Below are 21,281 nucleotides of genomic sequence, written 5' to 3'. Positions count from 1 at the left end.
ACACTGCATGTAATGAGCACGCACACAATGCTACATTGTGAGTTGCATCATTCAATACTCTCTAAATAAAATACGAAGGGTTGCCCACCTGCCCCTGGCAGCTAAATAAAACACTAAGGGTTGCCCACCTGGCACCTGCCCTTGTGAGCTAAATAAAACCCTAAGGGTTGCCCACCTGCCCCTGGCAGCTAAATAAAACACTAAGGGTTGCCCACCTGCCCCTGGCAGCTAAATAAAACCTTCAGGCAGGTGGAGTTTCTTTTGTCAAGTTTCAAAAGGCACTTACAGTAGTGTTCATGTGTGTTTGTGAGTATGTTGTGAAAGAGCTGGCATATGTCACAGTCCTTTGTGATATGCTGACTCCCTCTAGTGCCCAAAAGCACACATTGCAGCAGCAATCACCCATTCTATTCCAACCACATCCAGCCCCTTCCTCGCCATGGGAAGTAAGCATCAGTCATCAGCAGGCTTGTCTGCTGCGACGCCCTACCTGCTGGACTGCTGGCATGTCCACTCAAGCCCCCCCGAGAGCTGATCTGATCCCAGAATGCAATCTCAACCTCCAGTTACAACACCACCCTTCATGGCGGTATCCTTAATGCCTGGTACAGTTCTTTGTGACTCGCGATTGTCACATCGAAAATGCATAATGGACATGATGAGATTTGTGTCATGTCACTTCGGACTACATTTGACCGGGGTCAGAAGGCGCAGTATATAATTGCGAGTGGCAAAGCAACGTGTAGCAGTGTGTTTCACATGTAGCAGAAAGATTCACCCAGAACCTCACAAAAATACAGGGCTGGGAAATAAATGATGGTCTGAATCAGTGTTGTTTTCGTCGACTAAAACTAAGACGAAAAATGTTCGTCGACTACCTTTTTTAATTTTCACTGACGAAAACTACATGGAAACTAAATAAAAACTAAGCTATGATGACTAAAACTAAATATGTTGACAATTTTGAGTAAAATGTTAGGAAGGGACTAGTGGACATGGACAAGAGATCCAGTATAAGTAAAAGACACAAGTCATTTTACACTTGGTTGAAAATAGCAGATCTACAAGAAAAAATGGGTTGCAAATTAGAGAAAAAAAAACTAAAAAACAATTGGGTATATGGCATATACCGTGCTGGAACACAATTTGTGTGAGTATTAGAGTCTCCAAAAATAAAGAGTGAGGTATTAATGAATTTCAGAAGCTGTGCATATCATTGTCTAGTCGTCATATTATACTCATCAGACAAGGAGATCTGACTAGATGAACAAGACGTGATACAATGTGCATCAAGAATGTAAAACAACACGACAGACAACGGGTTATACCGACCCCAGATTCACCCTGTTCAGCTTTAGAATTATCTTAACCCATTTAGACCTGACGCCGCAGTGGGTGTCGCCTTATAGCTTTTAACCACTTTAACCATTACTTTAAACTAGAAGATCTACAAGCTTGGCACTCTGTGCCACGCATATGAGCTTGTAGATCTGCTATTTTTGAAAAATAATCATGGAAATGTGTGCAAATCTTTGAATATATATTCTTTCACAGTGAATGTTTTTAACTCAAATATTTGCTTCCAGGGGGGTTCCTGGAACAACATCTTGAGATGGGGGTCGGCGGCCAAATACAGATAATTCTGGGGGTCTTTGACATGAAAAAGGCTGAGCACCACTGGCATAGAAACGAGGGTGAGGGTTTTCAGACATTATTTTGTAGAATCTGGTCTCAGGTCTAAATGGGTTTAAAAGCACTTGTCACTTAGCAGAAAAACCTCAAGAGGGCAGTGCAACATCATAGCAGAATGTCACTAAGAGAAGCACATATAGAGCTTCTATAGAAGCTATACTATAGAAGAATATATATATATATATATATATATATAGATATTATTATTATTATTATTATATATTTTTTTATACATTTTTATCCCACGATTTTTCAACCCACTTTGCGCTACACTTTCCCTGACAACCTGGGGGGGGGGGGGCAGCGGACTGACCTCATGCTTCCTTCTATGCATGAGGAGTCCAAGCTGCTTCTTTTCACCTGACAGGGGAGAGTTTCCCCGGCCGGACGTAGTGCGTGGAAGGAACACGTTATTCCGACCAGTTCCTTTCCCTTCCATCAGTCGCCCGGCTGGCCAGGGGGAGGTAGTTTAGAGACCAGGATTACGGCATGTGTTTTTGTGAGGGTACCTACCCTAGGGGACACCAGGGAAACTCCCCCCTGTCAGGTGAAAAGGAGCAACTTGGACACTCAGGCATGAAGGAAGCATGAGTTCAAGTCCGTTGCTCTCCCCATGTCCCTCATATATGTGGACTAGGTTGGCGGAGGGTGTGTAGAGCCCAGGATCACATTAGATAATTGACACAGGGGTGAAAAATGGGTTACAAAATCGTGGGATAAAATTTTTGAAAAATAAAAATAAAAATAGCAGATCTACAAACTCATAGCGCGCCACTCGAGGTCTGCTATTTTTGAAAAATCGTGAAAATATTTATTTCAGAAAAAAGCTAGTGCTAAATGGGTTAAATAAGATGATGATAATGCTGCATGGCCAGCTGACCTAGGCTCATATTGATCACATGTCTCAGCATGTGGCTTATTGAACTGGTTCTAACAGTGGAAACCTTACAGCAGCGAGGACTCAACAAGTCTAGACAAGGAGCTACTGTATTAGGAACCAAACACACCGTGTGGGATATTATAGAGAATGCCAGGCGTTTTGCTACAATACCATCTGTCAGGTGAAGAAATTATAAAACTGCACAAAGTTAAAAATAAAGTGCTGTCTGTAATAAGGCACAAGAACATCTGGAAACATCTGAAAAGAACACCACAATTTGACCCTGTATAGCAGACAGTGGGTTCCCAAACGTTTTCATGTCAAGGACCCCCGAATTGACATTCATTAGCCCGCCCCGCGGACCCCCATTTGAAGAGATATGCCAGAGACCCCCATAAGAGAAGATTTTTTTACGGCTCTAGCGGTGATTCACAAGGACCCCCAGTTTGATAAGCATTACCGGTAGTCTACGCCGGATTTCTATCTCTGGGTCCCCGGACCCCACTTTGGGAACCACTGCAGTACAGTACACGAACGAAGGAGATTTCAGAGAGACTAGATGAGATCTGTGTAAATTCTGTTTGTGCACAGCTGTGTGATCATGGGGGACTCAGGATCAACTTTTCACTTAAAATGTTTCAATATTTCCCCAAATTAGCCCAATGCATTTGCACGATCTCCATTTTGCACATGCAACTGAGCAAATCCCACATGGGTCAACACGCCCACCATCGGAGTTGAATATGTCTGAGAACACCAGTAGACCGCCAGAGGAGGGGTGCCTTTCTTTGCCTTTGGCTCTTCAAGTAGGTACAAGATGATTGATTCATTGTTTGCTATCTGTCATGTCGGTTTATTGTTATTGCTTATGTAAACTTCTTCGGAAGCATGACACTTAAATAAAGAATCAATCAATCATTCATATAGGCCAAGTTAACCGAGGCTGCGAGAGCTTGAGTCAGGAAATCCTGCTCTCTCACACACATGATGGGAATCGAACGCATGAAAACATTGCACCCGTTAAAATAAAACGTACAATTGGAAGACAGCTATTACCGTGGCTGTAGCTGATCCCAGAGGTGAGCGGGGAGGGGCTACTGAGGTGATCTCTGATGGGAGTGTGGAGGCCCCCGTCCTTCTCCCTCTCCTTCTCCTTCTCCCTCTCCTTCTCCTTCTCCTTCTCCCTCTCCTTCTCCTTCTCCTTCTCCTTCTCCTTCTCCCTCTCCTTCTCCTTCTCCTTCTCCTTCCCCTGGCGCTGGCTCATCCTCCCTGGGGTCAGAAGGACGCTGTCATCGCCAGACACTATGGCAGCTGCAAGGGGAGGTCAACGGACATGGAGAGGACAATATTAAGAGAGAGAGGAAAACAGATTGTGAAGGAGGGAGGGGAGGACATGAAGAAAAGGGGAGCAAGTGACAAATACATTCAGGTCACAGAATCGCCACGAGTTTGTTGTTAAATCAGCATCATCACAACAAAGTACCGGTTCCTGGAGGTTTTTATCCAAAGTAATTCATCCTATACTTACTGTCCTGCTTTTACTCCATCTTCGTTAAATTATTTTCGTGCATTGATGTTTATTCTCAGCAAAAGTTAAATTTCAAGTCCTTTTTTGTTGTCATAATACAGGAGGGGGCTATGATGAATGATGGATGTCCTCACTCAACCTCTCCTCAAATGCATGCAGCCAGCATACCGGTCCGCACGTAAAGTATGAGAAGTCATAGACATCTGGAATGCATACACACGCCCCCACTGCGCCGCGCGGACATGAGCTGGTGATGACATTTATGTCATATGGCACTAGTGTGGCGGCTAGCATAATTTGTCCTTAACGCTGAACCAATATCACAGAGTTAAAAAGCATCTTGAGCATTATGATCAAAGCTCTCAATATAATGCATAGGCACGGTACTCTAATGCTTACACGTAATCCTCAAAACGGACCTGCACATTTCACTGCATAGGGCCCGACAAACCAGGTCACAGGGACAGCAAGATTATAGACGCAACAGGCATCATGGAGCCATATGAGTATATGCTACACTACAGTATATGTGCACGCCCACACACATGCACAAAAAAAGCAAAGAATCTGTGGCATAATCCAGGTCATAATCCAGCTCAAGTAGGATCCGATGTGACCAGAGAAGCATGGACAACAGCCTGTTTCTCGAAATGTAAAGAAAAGTCTTCTAAATCATGACAATTTTCTGAAAAACCTATGTTTCTATGTCAGTGGTTCTCAAACTATTTCATAGGAGCCCCAGAATTATGTACGTATTTCTCTGCCGATCCCCATCTGAAAATATGTTGTTCCAGGGACCTTCCCAGGAGCAAAGATTTGAGTTAAAATTGTTCACTCTGAACGAATATATATTCTATCTGCTATGAGCTTGTAGATCTGCTATTTTAACATAACGCTTAAAACACCAAAAGGGGTTCCCGCCCAAAATGGGTTAAGCATTGTTATACTTTAAGCTATTGGAAAATAGCAGATCTACAAGCTCGCTACGAGCGGCACTCGGGGGGTGCTGAGTGACTGCTTAATCAAGAGTTGCCATATTGCATTGGCCATTTCTTAACCTGACTCGGACAATTGCGAGCGGTATTGAGTTCACAAGTTCACAATAGTTTGTGAAGCAAGAGTGAAACAAGCTTCTTCCATTTGGCAGGTTTACATACCGTATGTCTTGCTTTAAAAACACATTTTAGTGTAGTGTTTGGCTATAGATTAGCATTTTTAACACATGACGATGGCGATGTTTGGACCACGGCTCAACTCACAGGCTTTCTTTCACACATACAAAAAGGCTGCTAATGTACTATGCATGCGTACTTGTGAAGGGACCCCTAACCCATTATGACATGCAAAGAAATAGGATGCAAAACTGTGAATAAGTACTTCTGATTTGTTATATACTTTCTGTCCTGATGCCCCTTTGGCATAATGTATTTTATGATTTGTTATATACTTTCTGTCCTTATGCCCCTTTGGCATAATGTATTTTATGATTTGTTATATACTTTCTGTCCTTATGCCCCTTTGGCATAATGTATTTTATGATTTGCATATACTTTTTGTTTATGGTTGATGTCTGAATGTCTTATAGATCTCGATCTAAGCCCTCTGAGAACCTACTGTATGTTGTGTGTGTCCATGTGTCATAAGTTCATGTATGTCTTTTTATGTTTAATAAAAAATACACAAGCAATAGGATGCTGGCCTGGGGTTCATCTGGTTAATAGTAAGTTCAGGTACAAAATTAAATACAGTCTAGATCATAGACCTTTGTCTAAAAATACTTGAGTCCAGGACGAGATGTCCTACAGTATAAGGCCGGTTTTACCAGCTGTGCAGAAATACAACCTAGTTACAGTACAGAATAATACAAGTGTTTGCTACAGTATTAAAGTCTAGATGAACAGTAGGCATGATTATTAACCCATTTAGACCTGAGGACGATTCTACAAATGCCTTCTAAATCCTGACAGTTTTCTGAAAAAACCCATGTTTCTATACGAGTCTACAGTATGTGAGTCGTCAAAATTATATGCAATTGGCTGCCGACCCCCATATGAAAATATGTTGTTCCAGGGACCCCCCAGAAGCAAAGATGTGAGTTAAAAAGGTTCACTCTGAAAGAATATAATATTCAAAGATTTAAGGCGCATTTTCACGATTTTTCTAAAATAGCAGATCTACGAGCTTGTAGATCTTCTATTCTTCAATAGCTAAAGTATAACATAATGCTTAAAACACCAAAAAGGGTTCCCGTCCAGAATGGGTTAAAAGGGTTTACATCACACAAACTTGTTGTTATGTAGCTGTGACTAAATGTTTAGCTGAAAAACTAAATAGAAACATGTCAACTATACTTTTGTACTAGGTTTGGTTTTCTGACCTTTCAGGTGCTTTCTCCACACCATCTGACCAACCCTGCTGGGGTATATAACCTGAGTCAGAGCCATCCAATAGAACCTTACGATATTGAGGGGGCAGAAACAGAGCGCTCGAGCGCTGTTCATGCAGCCTGAACTGAGCCAAGCTGGAGTTGGAAATACATTGTACAAGTATTGTACAGTAACAACTAAATGACTTATGGCTTATGACTGAAACAACACACATAAAAACTTCGGCGAAAAACAGAAGCCCAACACGAGGATAAAGGAAACATTCAGTCCGAATTTCCAGTTTGCTGGAAACTTCGAATTTCTCTAACTATTATAAACTTTCACGACAGTACAAATAACACTTATGAAATTTTACTAAATTGGTCAATATAAGTAAAATAATACAGCCAGTAGCATATTTAGTTATGTAATAACTAAAACATTATAGTGGCTATAGGCTATTATGGGAAATGTACAACTCATTTACCTCAGAGAATGTTTTCATTCTGGATAAAATCATAAAATGGTCTACTGTATGGTCTAATAATCTAATGGAATAAATGGATGATTTTTGACGATTCAACCAACTGTAACTAACTAGGTTAGTTAGGGGGGGTCCCATACCCTTGCCGCCTTGTAGACCTTCACCAGTGGGTGGTGCTATTTACATTCTGGATAATATACAGCATCTCATGCAGATATTTTTATTCACACTGATAACGTGGGTGTTTTTGACCTTTAAAGTGTCACACCCACTCGCTCAGCCCTGCTGTCACTCGCTGAGCCCTGCTGTCGGAACTGGCTGAAAACCTGGAGGTGTTCTGGAAGCCATCCAAAACTCCAGGGAGGGGTTCAGGTGTATAGGCCTGACGTCAAAATCCGTCTAAATCCTGTCAGTTTCCTGAAATACCACATGTTTCTATATCAGTGGTGCTCAATATTTCATGTCAAGAACCCCAAAAATTATATCTAATTGGCTGCTGACCCCCATCTGAAAATATGTTGTTCCAGGGACCCCCCCCCCCCCCCCAGAAGCAAAGATTTGAGTTAAAAACGTTAAAAGAAAGATTTCAAAGATTTGCGCCACATTTTCAAGATTTAAAAAAATGGCAGACCTACAAGATTGTCGATCTGCTAAAGCATAACATAATGCTTAATACACCAAAAGGGGTTCCCGCCCAGAATGGGTTAAGCAAACTATTGAAATTAGAGTGAACAAAATGGAATTGATGACACACTCCTCCTGGGAATCATCATGCCTGTACAGTAGTACAGACAATTAAAAGTAAAAAAAAAAAAAGCACACCATTACATACAACTATACTAGTTCAGAGTATGTGTAAGTGTGGTATTAGTGCAGTGTATGAACTTCTATCAAAAAAGATGAATGTGTATTAATACTCCTCAATCAAATACTGCAACTCAAACATGGCAAAATGCTAACTGATCAAAAATATAAATGTGAAAACTGATGTCACATTTCACAGAACATAGCAGCCAGGAGAATGAGACTAGCAGGCCGACACTGCCAAAGACATTAAGAATGTGAATGAAATGCACAATCTCTGTAAAGCGCCTTGGATAAAAGGTGCAGCTATATATAAATGCACCATTTTACCATTCACGGGCATCGATCACGAGGATGTCCCACACTGACATACGTGGATGTAATGAGGAAGTAAGTGTGGAATGGGGCTGCAAATTCACTCAGACCTACAGTACAGTATGCTAGATGGCTACAGGAGAACATCTGTCATGGTACGATTGGAAAACCAGCCAGAATGAAAAGGTTGCACTCCAAGGGACGTGCAGAGAGTGTTAGAGAGGCAGGGGCTGAAATCCTGCAGAGGACACTTTTCGACAAAAATAGAGAAAATAGCGGATCTACAAGCTCACAGAGCTTGTAGATCAGCTATTTGCAGGGGCGCAACCCAGCACTCTTTAGCTAATGGAGATGTAGGTGTAACGACATGGATTTCGAAACAAATTTGTTCAACGCATAATGCTGTGTCCAAGTTCAGGAGACTTTTTTCTCTGATTGCTGCCTTTCCGGCATGGCATGGAAAGGAGTGGCATTTGCATTTCTTTCGCCATAGTAAATGCTGCATCTGGAGAGGAGAGGGCAGTTGTTTTACAGACGGGTAAAAGGGCAGGGACCGAAGCCCCCTTTGATGTCTATGTGTGCACGTCCCTGTGCACTCGGTTTCACCGTCGGAGGCGGAGCCGCCTGAAGGTGGCTTATTGAGCCACGTTGACATGTCGCGCAAAACGCCGTGGTCTGAAAACCCACCTCTTCGGACTCCATCATGGCCCGTAGCACTTGACCTATAGCCTCGACGACCTTACAGGCGAATGCAAAGGCTCAATTTATGTAACTTAGATAGCATTTTATGTAGACTTATATTGCATTTTATGTAGACTTATATTGCATTTTTATATCTGTATATGCATAGTTAAATTATTACATTATTATTATGATATTCCATTGTTACGTTCTTAGCTTACGTATGATTAAACCTTTTTACGTATATGATGTATTGCCATGCTTTTTTGTTCTTGCTTAATGTAAATGGCTCTGGATTAAGACTAAGAGCGTCTGCTAAATGCCTAAATTGTGACGTCCTTTTCTGAAGTCAACAACACACCTCCCTTGCAGGGGCGTTATATATTGACAGCTAGAGATGGCGTGATCATCATCACACATCATGCTGTTCCTACCTAAATCTGTGGCCTTGTGGTTAGAGTGTCCGACCTGAGACTGGGAGGTCGGGGGTTCGATCCCCGGCCGGGTCATACCAAAGACTCTGAAAATGGGACCCAGTGCCTCCCTGCTTGACACTCAACATCAAGGGTTGGATTTGGGGGTAAGTCCCTGCGACATACTAGCGTCATGTCCAGGGGGTGTACTTGTACATCAAGCTGCCTCAGGCTACAGAAACAGAAGATAGGCTCCTGCCCCTATGGGGATTACTTTACTGTACAATTTTGAGCTACTTACTTCTTCCGGCTAGGATGTGGTGAGGTAGGACAGGTCAGATTAGGTCCGGCTAGGATGTGGTGAGGTAGGACAGGTCAGATTAGGTCCGGCTAGGATGTGGTGAGGTAGGACAGGTCAGATTAGGTCCGGCTAGGATGTGGTGAGGTAGGACAGGTCAGATTGGGATTGCAGCATGCGGGTGAAATGAACACTGATGTTCTAATGCTATTCCACCAGGGGGCGTTAAACCTTGTTTTGTGAAAAGTACTCACTCACCCAGCCCGATGTAAACAAAGTGCTGTTTATATATATTGTTGGTTGCTCTAATTGTACAATGTGTGGGATTTGTGTTGGTTTGTCATTTCTCATCCAGGCAAGCAGAGTGATCATTATTATCACTAGTATTATCTACAGTTCTTCCGGTTAGTGCATGTTCTGATATTCCTAAATTGAATATGATGAAAAGTAATGTTATATTTTCCCAATGCTCTATCCTCTAATCGATATATATATTGAATATTAGGCAAATTGTAATGTGTCTGATGGGATTCCACTAGCTTCCAAATACTCTTGTGGTTTTGCCGTGGTCATGTATACCTCATCTTTGCCATGGGAGTCTTAAAAGAATCCCCAGTCCATGTACCAAACGTTCGCCCGAGTTTCAAAGTTGGATACAGTAATTTACTGCGACATATGAGGACAAACAGCATCAAAAAGCATGTAGTGATGACATTCACTACAGAAGAGGACACATTATTTAACCCATTTAGACCTGAGATCAGATTCTACAAATGTCTTCTAAATCATGACAGTTTTCTGAAAAAACCTATGTTTCTATTATTATTATGTCAGTGGTTCTCAAACTATTTAATGTCAAGGACCCCCAGACAATAAATATATGTAATTGGCTGCTGCGGACCCCCATCTGAAAATATGTTGTTCCAGGAAATAAAAATTTGTAATAGCTAAAAAAAAGTACATGTTTACAGCAAGAGGGATGCAATATATGTTAACTAACACCTGAGTGCACACCATAATGCAGGCTGATACAGTCACTGGTGCAAACATACTGTAGACAATGAAGTTCTTCATTTATTTATTTTTATTCCACGATTTTGCAACCCAGTCAATTATCTAATGTAATCCTGGGCGCTACACTTCCTCTGCCAACCTGGGGAGAGCAGCGGATTGACCTCATGCCTCCTTCTATGCATGAGGAGTCCAAGCTGCTTCCTCTCACCTGACAGGGAAGAGTTTCGCCGGCCGGACGTAGCATGTGGAAGGAACACGTTATTCCGACCAGTTCCTTTCCCCTCCATCAGGCACCCCGGTTGCCCAGGGGGGGAGGTAGTTTAGAGACCAGGACTACTGCATGTTTTTGTGAGGGTACCTACCCTATAAAGTTGTTTTTGTGAGGGTACTACCTACCCTATAAAGTTGTTTTTGTGAGGGTACCTACCCTATAAAGTTATTTACAAGCACAATGTTCAACTCCACACTACGCTGAATGGCATAAGTGTTGATTAAATTTGATCTGTGAAGTGGTGATGGTATGTTTATCGGCTGATAAACGTACCGTTTTCATTGCTGATTATCCTCTTCCACATTTTAATTACACACGCGCGCGCACACGCGCACACGCACACACGCACACACACACACACACACACACACACACACACACACCTATGTCTCAAAGCCATCAACCTTCCCCTTTATAAGGAGATGAGATGAACAGCACACGATAACATTTCCATTTTTATGTGAGTCTAAATATGGCCGATATGCAAGGGGACAGCTTTTTTCCATTTTCAAAAAGAGCTGAGGACAGCATATTGCTTGAGCATGTAAGCTCAGTAGTGTAGTATATTATGGGCATAATGGGCAAAATACTCTTTGGAGGAGTATATCCACCATTATGAATGAATAGAAAAGATGATTCTTATCAGTCATCATGTTCTTTTGTTAGTGTGTTCCTACCATAGACTGTAAAAAATTTAATGTATTCATAAATGTGATGTGCCATTTAGCTCTGTCTATCACACATCTCATGGTGGCTGCCTTTCAGAGGCAAAATATGCAATTAAACCAAGCAACACGGTGACAATAATTGTTTGGGGATTGATTCCGATTAATTAAAGTCATGTGGCAAGTTAACATTTCCATTTTTGAAGCCCTCATAGTACTTGGCCTCCATAGGAAGTCAGGAGACTACTGTCAAATACATTGTGTCCAATGTATTTGTATTTATAACTAGCTGCATTTGAAATTAAATAAAAAATTCTTTGCCGAATGTTCGCCTATCATTAAGAATGTGAGAAACATGTCGAGCGAGTCGCTTGTCTGCTGGAAGCCGATAAATTAGAATAGACCGCAGTCTGTATTGTTTAGATTTTCAGCATGCATGGTAATTTGAGCAGGGATCCGAGAGACTCAATCAAAACTGGTCACTGGAGAGAGAGAGAGAGAGAAACGCATCTCACAGGCCTTCCAAATCGGAGGACTGTGAAGAAGCAATCTGTGTCGAGTGGACTTTAGAGATAATCAGGAAACAATGTGGGTACGTAACACCTGGTTTGGTATGAACAGGCCCTGGGGAAGCTCATCAAAAGCATCCAAGTACAAGGCTTGTCCCCTCCTGTGGTGGGTTTATTTACCACTCTATTCTGGGCACACTTCACCTTTAAAAGCCATCAGACTGAACACCGCTCGTATGACATAATGCATAAGGTAAACAGGCTGCTTAGGAAAAGTGTAGCAGCAGTGCCGTTCGTGTGCACTACTGTCATAGTACTTGACCTAGCCTCGACCTCCTACAGGCGTATGAAAAGGCTCAACTTATGTATCTTGGATAGTGTTTTTATGTAGACTTAGAGAGAGAGCAGTGTATGTACTGTAGACTTATAGCATTTTATGTAAACACAGCACTGTATAGTATATATGCATAGTTTCATTATATACCTGTAGATTTTCCACTCTTACGCTCTTAGCTTACGTATGATTCATGATAACACCAGGCAGTAAAAAACTCACTTCAGTGCCTAAAGCTATAATTTTATACCTTTTCTAGGCCTGTGATATGTTGGGCAACTTACATGACAGGTGAGAAAACAAACCCAGTGTTGCTGATGTGTCAAACTGGAAAATTAAAAACCCCTTTGCAAAAACAAACAAACATATTAATGACGTTTAGAAGATTTAGAACACTTTTCCTGAGGTTTTTATGTGTGTAATATGTGGTTCTCCACAAGGTGGGGCAGTTCACCAAAGCATTATGGTCATTGCAAGGGGCGGCGGTGGATCATGGGTAGAAAATAGCTAGCCTGGGGTCCACCTATGCTTTCTCCTGTCGGGAGAATCTAGACGCAGCTGTGCGGAATGAGACAAATGAATTAGAGTGACAGAGAGAGAGAGGAGTGTGTCTGTGTACGGGTGTGTGTCAATTTAACAAAGGTGCAGGCGATCAGAAATCGAGAGTGATCGACGTTTGCGCTACTGCCGAGTTGAAGTGGACTCGGTCCCAGACTTTATTTTTGGCTCAGGGGTAGAGTGGCCGGATGGTGCCAGTTCGAACCCGGGCTACCCAGAGTTAGTGTCGAAGTGTCCTTGAGCATGACACTGAACCCTGAATTGCTCCTGATGTGCTGGCTAGTGCCTTGCATGGTTTCTGCCACCATCAGTGTATGAATGAATGGGTGAATTGATGCACAATCTATGTAAAGCGCCTTGGATAAAGGCGCTATATAAATGCACCATTTACCATTGTACTAATCCAGTCAAACCCTAGTCAAACACACAGACTTCATTATTTTTCTGGTGATAGGGTGCAAATTTCATATTGTGCTACTGTTATCTACTACAAATACTATTAACATTGGGTGACTGCAGTTTCTTCCAGTGGTAAAATGTCCCTTTAAATCAGAGCTAATTAACAGACAATGGCCCTCATTTATCAATGCGGTTTACGCCTACATTTGGGTGTACACCCCACATTTGGGCGTCGGCCTCGTTGAAAACAATGTATTTCCAACTCCAGGTTGTCTCAGTTCAGGCTGCATGAACGGCGCTCGGTTTTCGGCCCCCTCAATATCGTAACTCTTCTATTAGATGGTTCTGGGTAGCCCCAGGCCCCTCCCCCCCCCAAACTGAAATGTTACTGGCTTACCTGATGTGGCAGGATGTTCTTTGATCTCTGCATGTTGCTGGAGGAGTGGAAGGATGGAAACACACACACACACACACACACACACACACACACACACACACACAGAGGGGAGGTGGAGAGAGTGGTTTGATGCAAAAAGAGGGGATATCCAGGTGGTGTAGTCGATCATACATTGGCAGAGGTAGATGTTGGTGGAGCGAGGTTGGTGGTGGGCATGGTGGTGGAGGCAGCAGGTGGTGGGCAGCGAGGTTGGTGGTGGTGGTGGAGGCAGCAGAAGAAAGAGAAAGAGAAACAAAAGAGAAAATAACAGACGTTAGTTCAACCAAAATGCAATGAAGGTTTCACGAAGTGACAACACTGGGAACAGAACAGGCCTGCAGAACAGGCCCCCGGAGAGGGGGAATGAACAGGTTTGGATGGTGGGACAGAATTGCCCAATCTAAGCTGGCCAGAAACGGTACAGGCTTTAGTTTAGAGTTTAGACATACTATTGGTCCGACAAACAAGCCCGCAAACAAACCCTAACCGCAAGCACGAAACATAAGCACACACACACACACACACACACACACGCACACGCACACGCACGCCGGGCCCCAACCTGGGAGTTTTATCCCAGACAGATAAAAACAATACGACTGATTAGTTAATCCAGAGAGGAGAAAGTACTAATGAGGATTTCTTATAGGTTACAGCCGCATGAGCCACTGATGGAGAGGATATAGACAATACTATGAGCTGCTTACAACCAAAAAGACAAGCAGATTAGAACGGAGGGGTCACAGAAGGGCAGAGTTTGAGCAGCAAAGGTTTCAAATAGACCCCTGCACTGCGATTACGATCCTGTGGGACCCAACATGGATCTGGCAGGAGTTTTGGGGGAAACGGTTGCAGAACATTGCCGACCTTCGGGGTGCTTTTAACTGCCACTCCTTGAAGGAGAGAGCTCCAGTTTTCCCAAATCTTCTCTCCTGTTCCGAGTGTCCATAGTCCATACGCCGTCACATATCAGGGCTTACTTCATAAATATACAGTAAACATGCCTGCCTACTGACTGTACATACAGTACAAGCCACAACGATCTCTACTGCCAAATCATGCTGAGGAATCACAGTACATATACCCTCAACAGTCTGTCAGCAGATATCCAGCCCTGTAACCAACCAGCAGCTCCTTGAGGAGACACACAGACAAACAAACAGTCGTCAACGTTTTACCAAGAACATTCAACCAGAAATCAAGACATATCAGCTCATTTACACAGGAGAGAAAACAGACCAGCATTCCAATGAGTTATTAAGTGTCGAAGCAGCGTACCGGTATATCCAAACTGGGTAAAAAGAAACGTTTCCACAGTAAACCGTGTGACAAAAGTTTCAGTGAGAGAGTTCGACAGGGGGCGGGGACAGGGGGGGGGGGTGAGGTTGGCTGCCACACTGAAGGCTCTGTCCCTCAAGGTTCGCTTGCTTGTTTGGAGTATAGAGAGGAGGTCCAAGTCTGTGCACCACAGGTTCTGTGACAGACTAAATGCACCATTTAGAGTGCGTTTATGGAGGAGGCCTGAGAGCTGGACATTTCACAGAAGTTTGTAACAGACAGGCCAGTGGGCCGGCCAGGGTGATGTTGGGTTGGTGGGGGTGAGAACTATGGCAGCTGAATTGTGGACATACTGGAACCTATCCAGGTACAAAATGCGTGAATGAGGTTCTCAGCCATGGAGTCGGAGAGTGACTGTCGAACACAAACCTATAGCGTGATTACATCTGCAAGCCCTTAGATAAGTGAAACATTCATACCTACCTCCCCTTATCTCTTGTCTTTGTATGTAATGGCCTAGTCTTTACACACAAGGAAAAGAATATATAAAAAATAAATAATAATAATAATTATTATATGAATCATGATTTCATTCATCTGTGTATGTTCCTCCAAACGCAGGTGTTTCTAATTATAGACACTGTTAGCTCTGAAACTCTAATTCAAGATGACAGCCAGACAGTGCATACTGTCTGGGGGGAACATTATGTATCTGAGAACATTTGAGGTGAAAAACAGGCAACAAACGAGCCTGGATCAGCGGCATTGCCTCTGTGTCTGAGTCGAACAGCTGTGCTAGGTGACAGGCCGATCCCATACCCCGAGGGGACGGGACAACACATGCCTCCGTTTTCACTCAAAAAGCCATTTCATGAAGTTTTTAACACATTTGCATTTAGACCTGATAGGATTTAGAAGAATAAGGCTTCTAAATCCTAAACAGTTTTCTGAGAAACCTATGTTTCTATGTCAGTGGTGCTCAGAAGCAAAGATTTCAGTTAAAAATGTTCACTCTGAAAGAATATATATTCAAAGATTTGCACCACATGTTTACGCTTTAAAAAAAATAGCAGATCTATAAGCTATTTGTCAACAGCTAAAAAGTAAAACACCAAAAGGGGTTCCCGTTCTGAATGGACTTCACGAATCTCAGCTGAAACCTTTGTGAAAAGACCTGATGATTTGATCGATCAGACGGCTCTATAGTGGCACCTCAGACAATTACCACGGAAAACAATTAAGCTGAACCCATTCACCGTAAGGGCAGATGTCCATCACAAGTGGCGCGTCTCTGTCTCAACACTAGTGATTTATAATGAGTGTCACGCACCTGAAAACACCCCATCTAGAAGCTCACAATATACTAATACAGTACTCTTGCAGCTTGTAGATCTGCTTCTTTCATTAAATGACGAATAAAAGTCTAAGTCCATAATTTATTCTGACCCCTCCTGGAATAGGCCTACTGTGTCCTGAACCCTTATCCATCATTTATATATTATGGATAATTAGTGTGGACTTAAGCCCAAACCAAGGGTCGCGTTAGGATAAAATGTTTTTTCAAGGTAGACCACACCAATGCAACATCATCATCATTTTTCGACCGCGGTCGAGATCATGGATTCCACAATGCTACGCCAGACAATTGCCACCCCCAGTTCCTGCCTACTGAAGCATGTGTCCCTAGCGATGACATCAGGGAAAGACAGCTTTCTACCTCTGGTCCACCCTGAGGCAGGACTCCAGAGAAGGGAAGATATAACCTCATTGTCAGCTCTGTAGCAGTGGCCGACAAACTGCGCCCTTCTGGATCGGACCAGTGAAGAAACACGGGGAAGGTTGCCGTATATTAATGCAATTCACTGCAACTCTACTACCATAAAAAGACTAGACTGTTCAACTGCTCAATTATAAACCAGCCATGGGAGTACTTTACGTGCTGGCTTGTGCATTATCCTGAGACGGGACTCATTCAGAATGATTCCCTGTGTGATCGGGACAGATCCACGACACAGCACTGGGCATATGAACAGTGCCCGCTGAGCTGCCCGTCTCCCTTGGCACGATCCACCCCAGAGATTTGAAGGCACTGAGATTATGCTCTTTTAAACCATTGGCAGCCGCCTTACAGTACCTGATGATTACATCTGATTAATGATGTGTGTGCAGAGATTAAAATAGGGTGCATTTTGCATCCCAGTTAGTTATAGTGCATCCCAATAGTTAAGGGATGCAATGAAACAACGACCTCTGCATCCACGGGATGCACTACTGTACGTTTTTTTTATTCTAGTTTATTTTGCTAGCTTTAGTTATAATAATAATTTATTCATCTGTTTTCTACATGAATATAACCACAATATAACCATATACAATGAAATGGGAGTTAAATGCTGCAAATTTAATTGTAAACGTCGTTGAAGTGGGACTGATAAAATGTCCCTGGGACTCATCTAAAAGACCATCCCTGCATCCCAGGACTCATTACATTGAAAACCTATTTACATCACTGTGTGCAACGGAGATCAAGGAAAAGAGAGCTGGAGAGACAAAGACGATGAAATCAGAACACGAGAGGGGGGACGGGGGGGGACGTAATTTCACAGTTTATGCATTGGTGGGTTATAATTCCACAGTTTATTGCATTGCAGAACTGTCATTGTTCCTTGGCTAATGATAACATCTACATGGCCTCCTCAGTAATGTGGGAGCACTTTAACCTGGCTGGCTCAATTAATCTGTCTTTATATGATCACATCACCATAATCTAGCTACATGTGTCTGAATATTAATCCCTGTATTTTTACTGTCCAGGTCAGACTGACAGACCTTTGGAAACATGACAGCCAGACTGAATCACCCTGACATCATAATTCTGCCTAGATAGTTTAGGTGAAAATGCAGAAATGTTACCGGGACTGAATCACCCTGACATCATAAGTCTGGCTAGATAGATACTGTAGGAGGTGAACATGCAGAAATGTATGCTCATGTGGCTGCGGCAGTGGCTACAATAGGCAAAGATTAGAGTATTTGGCAAAAAAATTGCAGATCTACAATCTTTTCACCTCGCTCCTGCTGCATCTTTGGAAGCTTGTAGATCAGCTATTTTTGCTATTCTATACTGTACAGTTTAAGTGGTTATTGGACTTTTGGTCCAAAGAGAGATTGTGCTTCTAGTAGTTCCTTCAAAGTTTGGGCATCGTTGTTACGGTTATGATTCTCTAGGAAACGGATTCAATGCATAATCTCTCATTTCACTACGATTTGATCATTTTGATAATATATCTTTTTTTTACAGATTTTTATAAAAGGAACGTGGTTCTATCCGTGATGGCAAATAACAGGCAAATAAGACAATACAAATCAACCTATCAGCAACAATTATTTTATGCTGACACTGTTAACAGAACAGAAGCCAATCTGTCCTTGTTTCCGGCTCAGTAACAGCCCGTTAACACAGCAGATTCTACTGTCAGTTCACGTTTTGCTGACTGTCTGTGCTGACTTGTGTACAGCACTGTGTGTGTGAGTCTATTATTTACTATCCTGCAGAAACCAAACACCATACTGTATATTGGTGGACGTTAAACTCCATCCAACAATAATTCAAAACAGGTGTGCGTAATGGAGCGGCCAGAGATCTCTCATTGTCTGACAACGCGACGCGACACTACACACACACACACGCCAGACGATCAGAGATCTCTGCCTACTGATACGTCTGACGAAAAACAGGCTTAACATAAACTCACGGTACACCTACAGCTTCTTTACTTTACACTAATCCTGGTACCATCCCATGTGAAGGACCGTCCCACAGTATTTGCTTTGTTTCCACCCAGTTTTAGATGTCACCAGACCAGAAATGCAGTATGGTATGTACAGTGTCTGTAGGCAGAGATCTCTGATTGTCTGATTACGCTGCGCGCGCGCGCACACACACACACACACACACACACACACACACACACACACACACACACACACACACACACACACACACACACACACACACACACACACACACACACACACACACACACACACACACACACACACACACACACACACACACACACACACACACACACACACACACACACACACGTTCACTACAAACAAACAAATATATAAATAAATGACCAAATCTGACATGAATTTAAAAAAACTAACACAACTGATGCACAGTGTATCTATCTATTACATGAGGTCAATGATCACATGGTGTCATATAGAGGCAACACACAGTGGCATCATGAGGTGACTGATAGCGTGACTACCAACAGAGACGTCATTCTACTCCAGCGAAACACAGCCAGAGTCGCTGCTGTGACGAAGAGTTGTTGTGTACAATGCATACCAAACCATGTGCCGAATAATGAACTTGAATAAGCAGAATCTGGCCAAATACACTCATAGTAATTAACATGTTTAGATCCTGTGTCTGTCAATACAATGGAAAAGGTCGGTCGACACCCATCGTGAGTAATCCAGCGACATAAGTGTGCCTTACCAACGTAATACCCATGTCATGCCTCCCGGTATGCAGGGTGGTACCGGGCCTGCACCCTTCACATTGGTGTCAGAGTTTTTACTAGTTCGATTGTAGAATCGTCCTTAGGACGATTCTACAAAGTCGGACAGTTTACTGAAAAACCCATGTTTCGTTCTCAAAACATTTTCAAGTCAAGGACCCCCAAAAAATATATGTAATTGGCCGCTGACCCCCATCTTAAAATATGTTGTTCCAGGGACCCTGATGTGCTCCAGATGTGCAGGTTGGTGCCTTGCATGATTTCCTCCACCATCAGTGTGTGAATGTGTTTGCTTTACATACAATCTATGTAAAGCACCTTGGATAAAGGCGCTATTTACCATTTACCATTTTATAAGTTGCCACTAGGTGACTACAGCAGCCAATGAAATGATAAGTTGCCTACTACCAACCTGATGGTAGTAGGCAATGGTAGGCAATGGTAAATGGTGCATTTATATAGCGCCTTTATCCAAGGCGCTTTACATGGATTGTGCGTTACATTCACCCATTCACACACACATTCATACACCGATGACGGCGGAAACCATGCAAGGCACCAACCAGCACGTTAGGAGGGGTTCAGTGTCTTGCTCAAGGACACCTCGACACTAACTCGGGTTCGAACAGGACACCTTGCGGTTACCATCCGGCCACTCTACCCCTAAGCCACCGCCGCCCACAAACGTAGACCAGCCTGCTTCGCAGCTGGTAAAAACATGAATAGCTCCCACCTACTGTGATTTATGTCTGACATATACCATACCATAAGCAAATCCTTAGACTAGTACTGTATGATACTTGCAGTATAGGGTTCAAATGTTTCCCTCTAGCGTAGCAATGTTCCCTCCCCTGGAATAGATGGATAGCACTTATGCAGGATAAAATGCCGTGACATATTACATAATGTTGAAACGTAACTGCCAGCACATCTCTGACCCAATTCTCTTTTGCTTCCATAGTGGGGAAAGATATCACTACTACGTTTTCTCCCCCCAAGCTACTGTATGTCCTAATCCTAGGGATAATACCCAATCAAAGCCTGCGTTTAAAAGTAATCTCAACGGTTTATCTTGAACAGTTGTGAAACAGTATCTATATATAAAAGGTTAGTTCTGATACCTAGTGTAAATCCAAATGAAGCTTTAGCAGGTTTTTTAATAGGTTAAAGAGGTTCTCTTTTACCACTACGCAATTCAATTCAAGCCAGGGAGAGAAAGAGGGAAAGAAACAGATTACAGAAAGAAAGGGGTATCAATTTACTTCTAGCTACAGTGCTTCATTTTCTGCCAAACAGACTGCAGAGTCAACACTGCAGCCGTTTTGGCCAGCGGTGTCTGTGTACAATGCCACCAATCTCCACAGACAACAGAGGAAGTGTTTATTCCATCACTGTCATCTGCGTTGCTGTCACAAAAGGTTATTATCCAGGACGACGTGACTGGCTGGCTTTTAACCCATTTTGAGTGGAAACCCCTTTTGGTGTTAGCATTGTTATGCTTTAGCTATTGAAAAATAGCAGATCTACAAGCTCATAGCACGCCACCGAGTGGCGTGCTACTAGCTTGTAGGTCGTGCTATTTTTGAAAAATCGAAGAACGACTGACATAGAAACATAGCTTTTTCAGAAAACTGTCAGGATGTAGAAGACATTTTTAGAATCTGATCTCAGGTCAAAAGGGGTTAAGGTAGCGTTCACAGAACAGTTAGAACGTCACACTACGTTCCTTTAAAAAATAAACTATGACAAACTACCAACATTTTAGAAGGAACCGTACAGATCAGCTTGCCTTTTCTGGGCGAACAGAGCACTTTGACA

At 42.8% G+C, this 21,281-nt stretch overlaps 1 protein-coding gene across 3 annotated transcripts in view; it reads right to left on the bottom strand.

Moving 5' to 3' along the window:
* Positions 1-21,281, bottom strand: part of osbpl8 (oxysterol binding protein-like 8) — a gene marked incomplete at its 5' end in the record, with an annotated part of 107,705 nt that overhangs the window by 51,502 nt on the left and 34,922 nt on the right. For all 3 annotated transcript variants that reach the window (XR_013963537.1, XM_080757206.1, XM_080757207.1), the window contains 2 exons: positions 3,629-3,883; positions 13,609-13,645. Coding sequence is in view for 2 of the 3 variants with exons in the window: in XM_080757206.1 (XP_080613332.1) it covers positions 3,629-3,883; positions 13,609-13,645 (292 nt within the window). The remainder of the gene's footprint in view (positions 1-3,628; positions 3,884-13,608; positions 13,646-21,281) is intronic.

This window comes from Protomyctophum bolini (genome assembly GCF_963924005.1).
Source record: "Protomyctophum bolini genome assembly, chromosome: 23".
In the NCBI taxonomy this organism is placed as follows: domain Eukaryota; kingdom Metazoa; phylum Chordata; class Actinopteri; order Myctophiformes; family Myctophidae; genus Protomyctophum; species Protomyctophum bolini.
The sequence above is the reverse complement of the archived record's forward strand: the minus strand, read 5'-3'. Positions and strand labels throughout refer to the sequence as shown.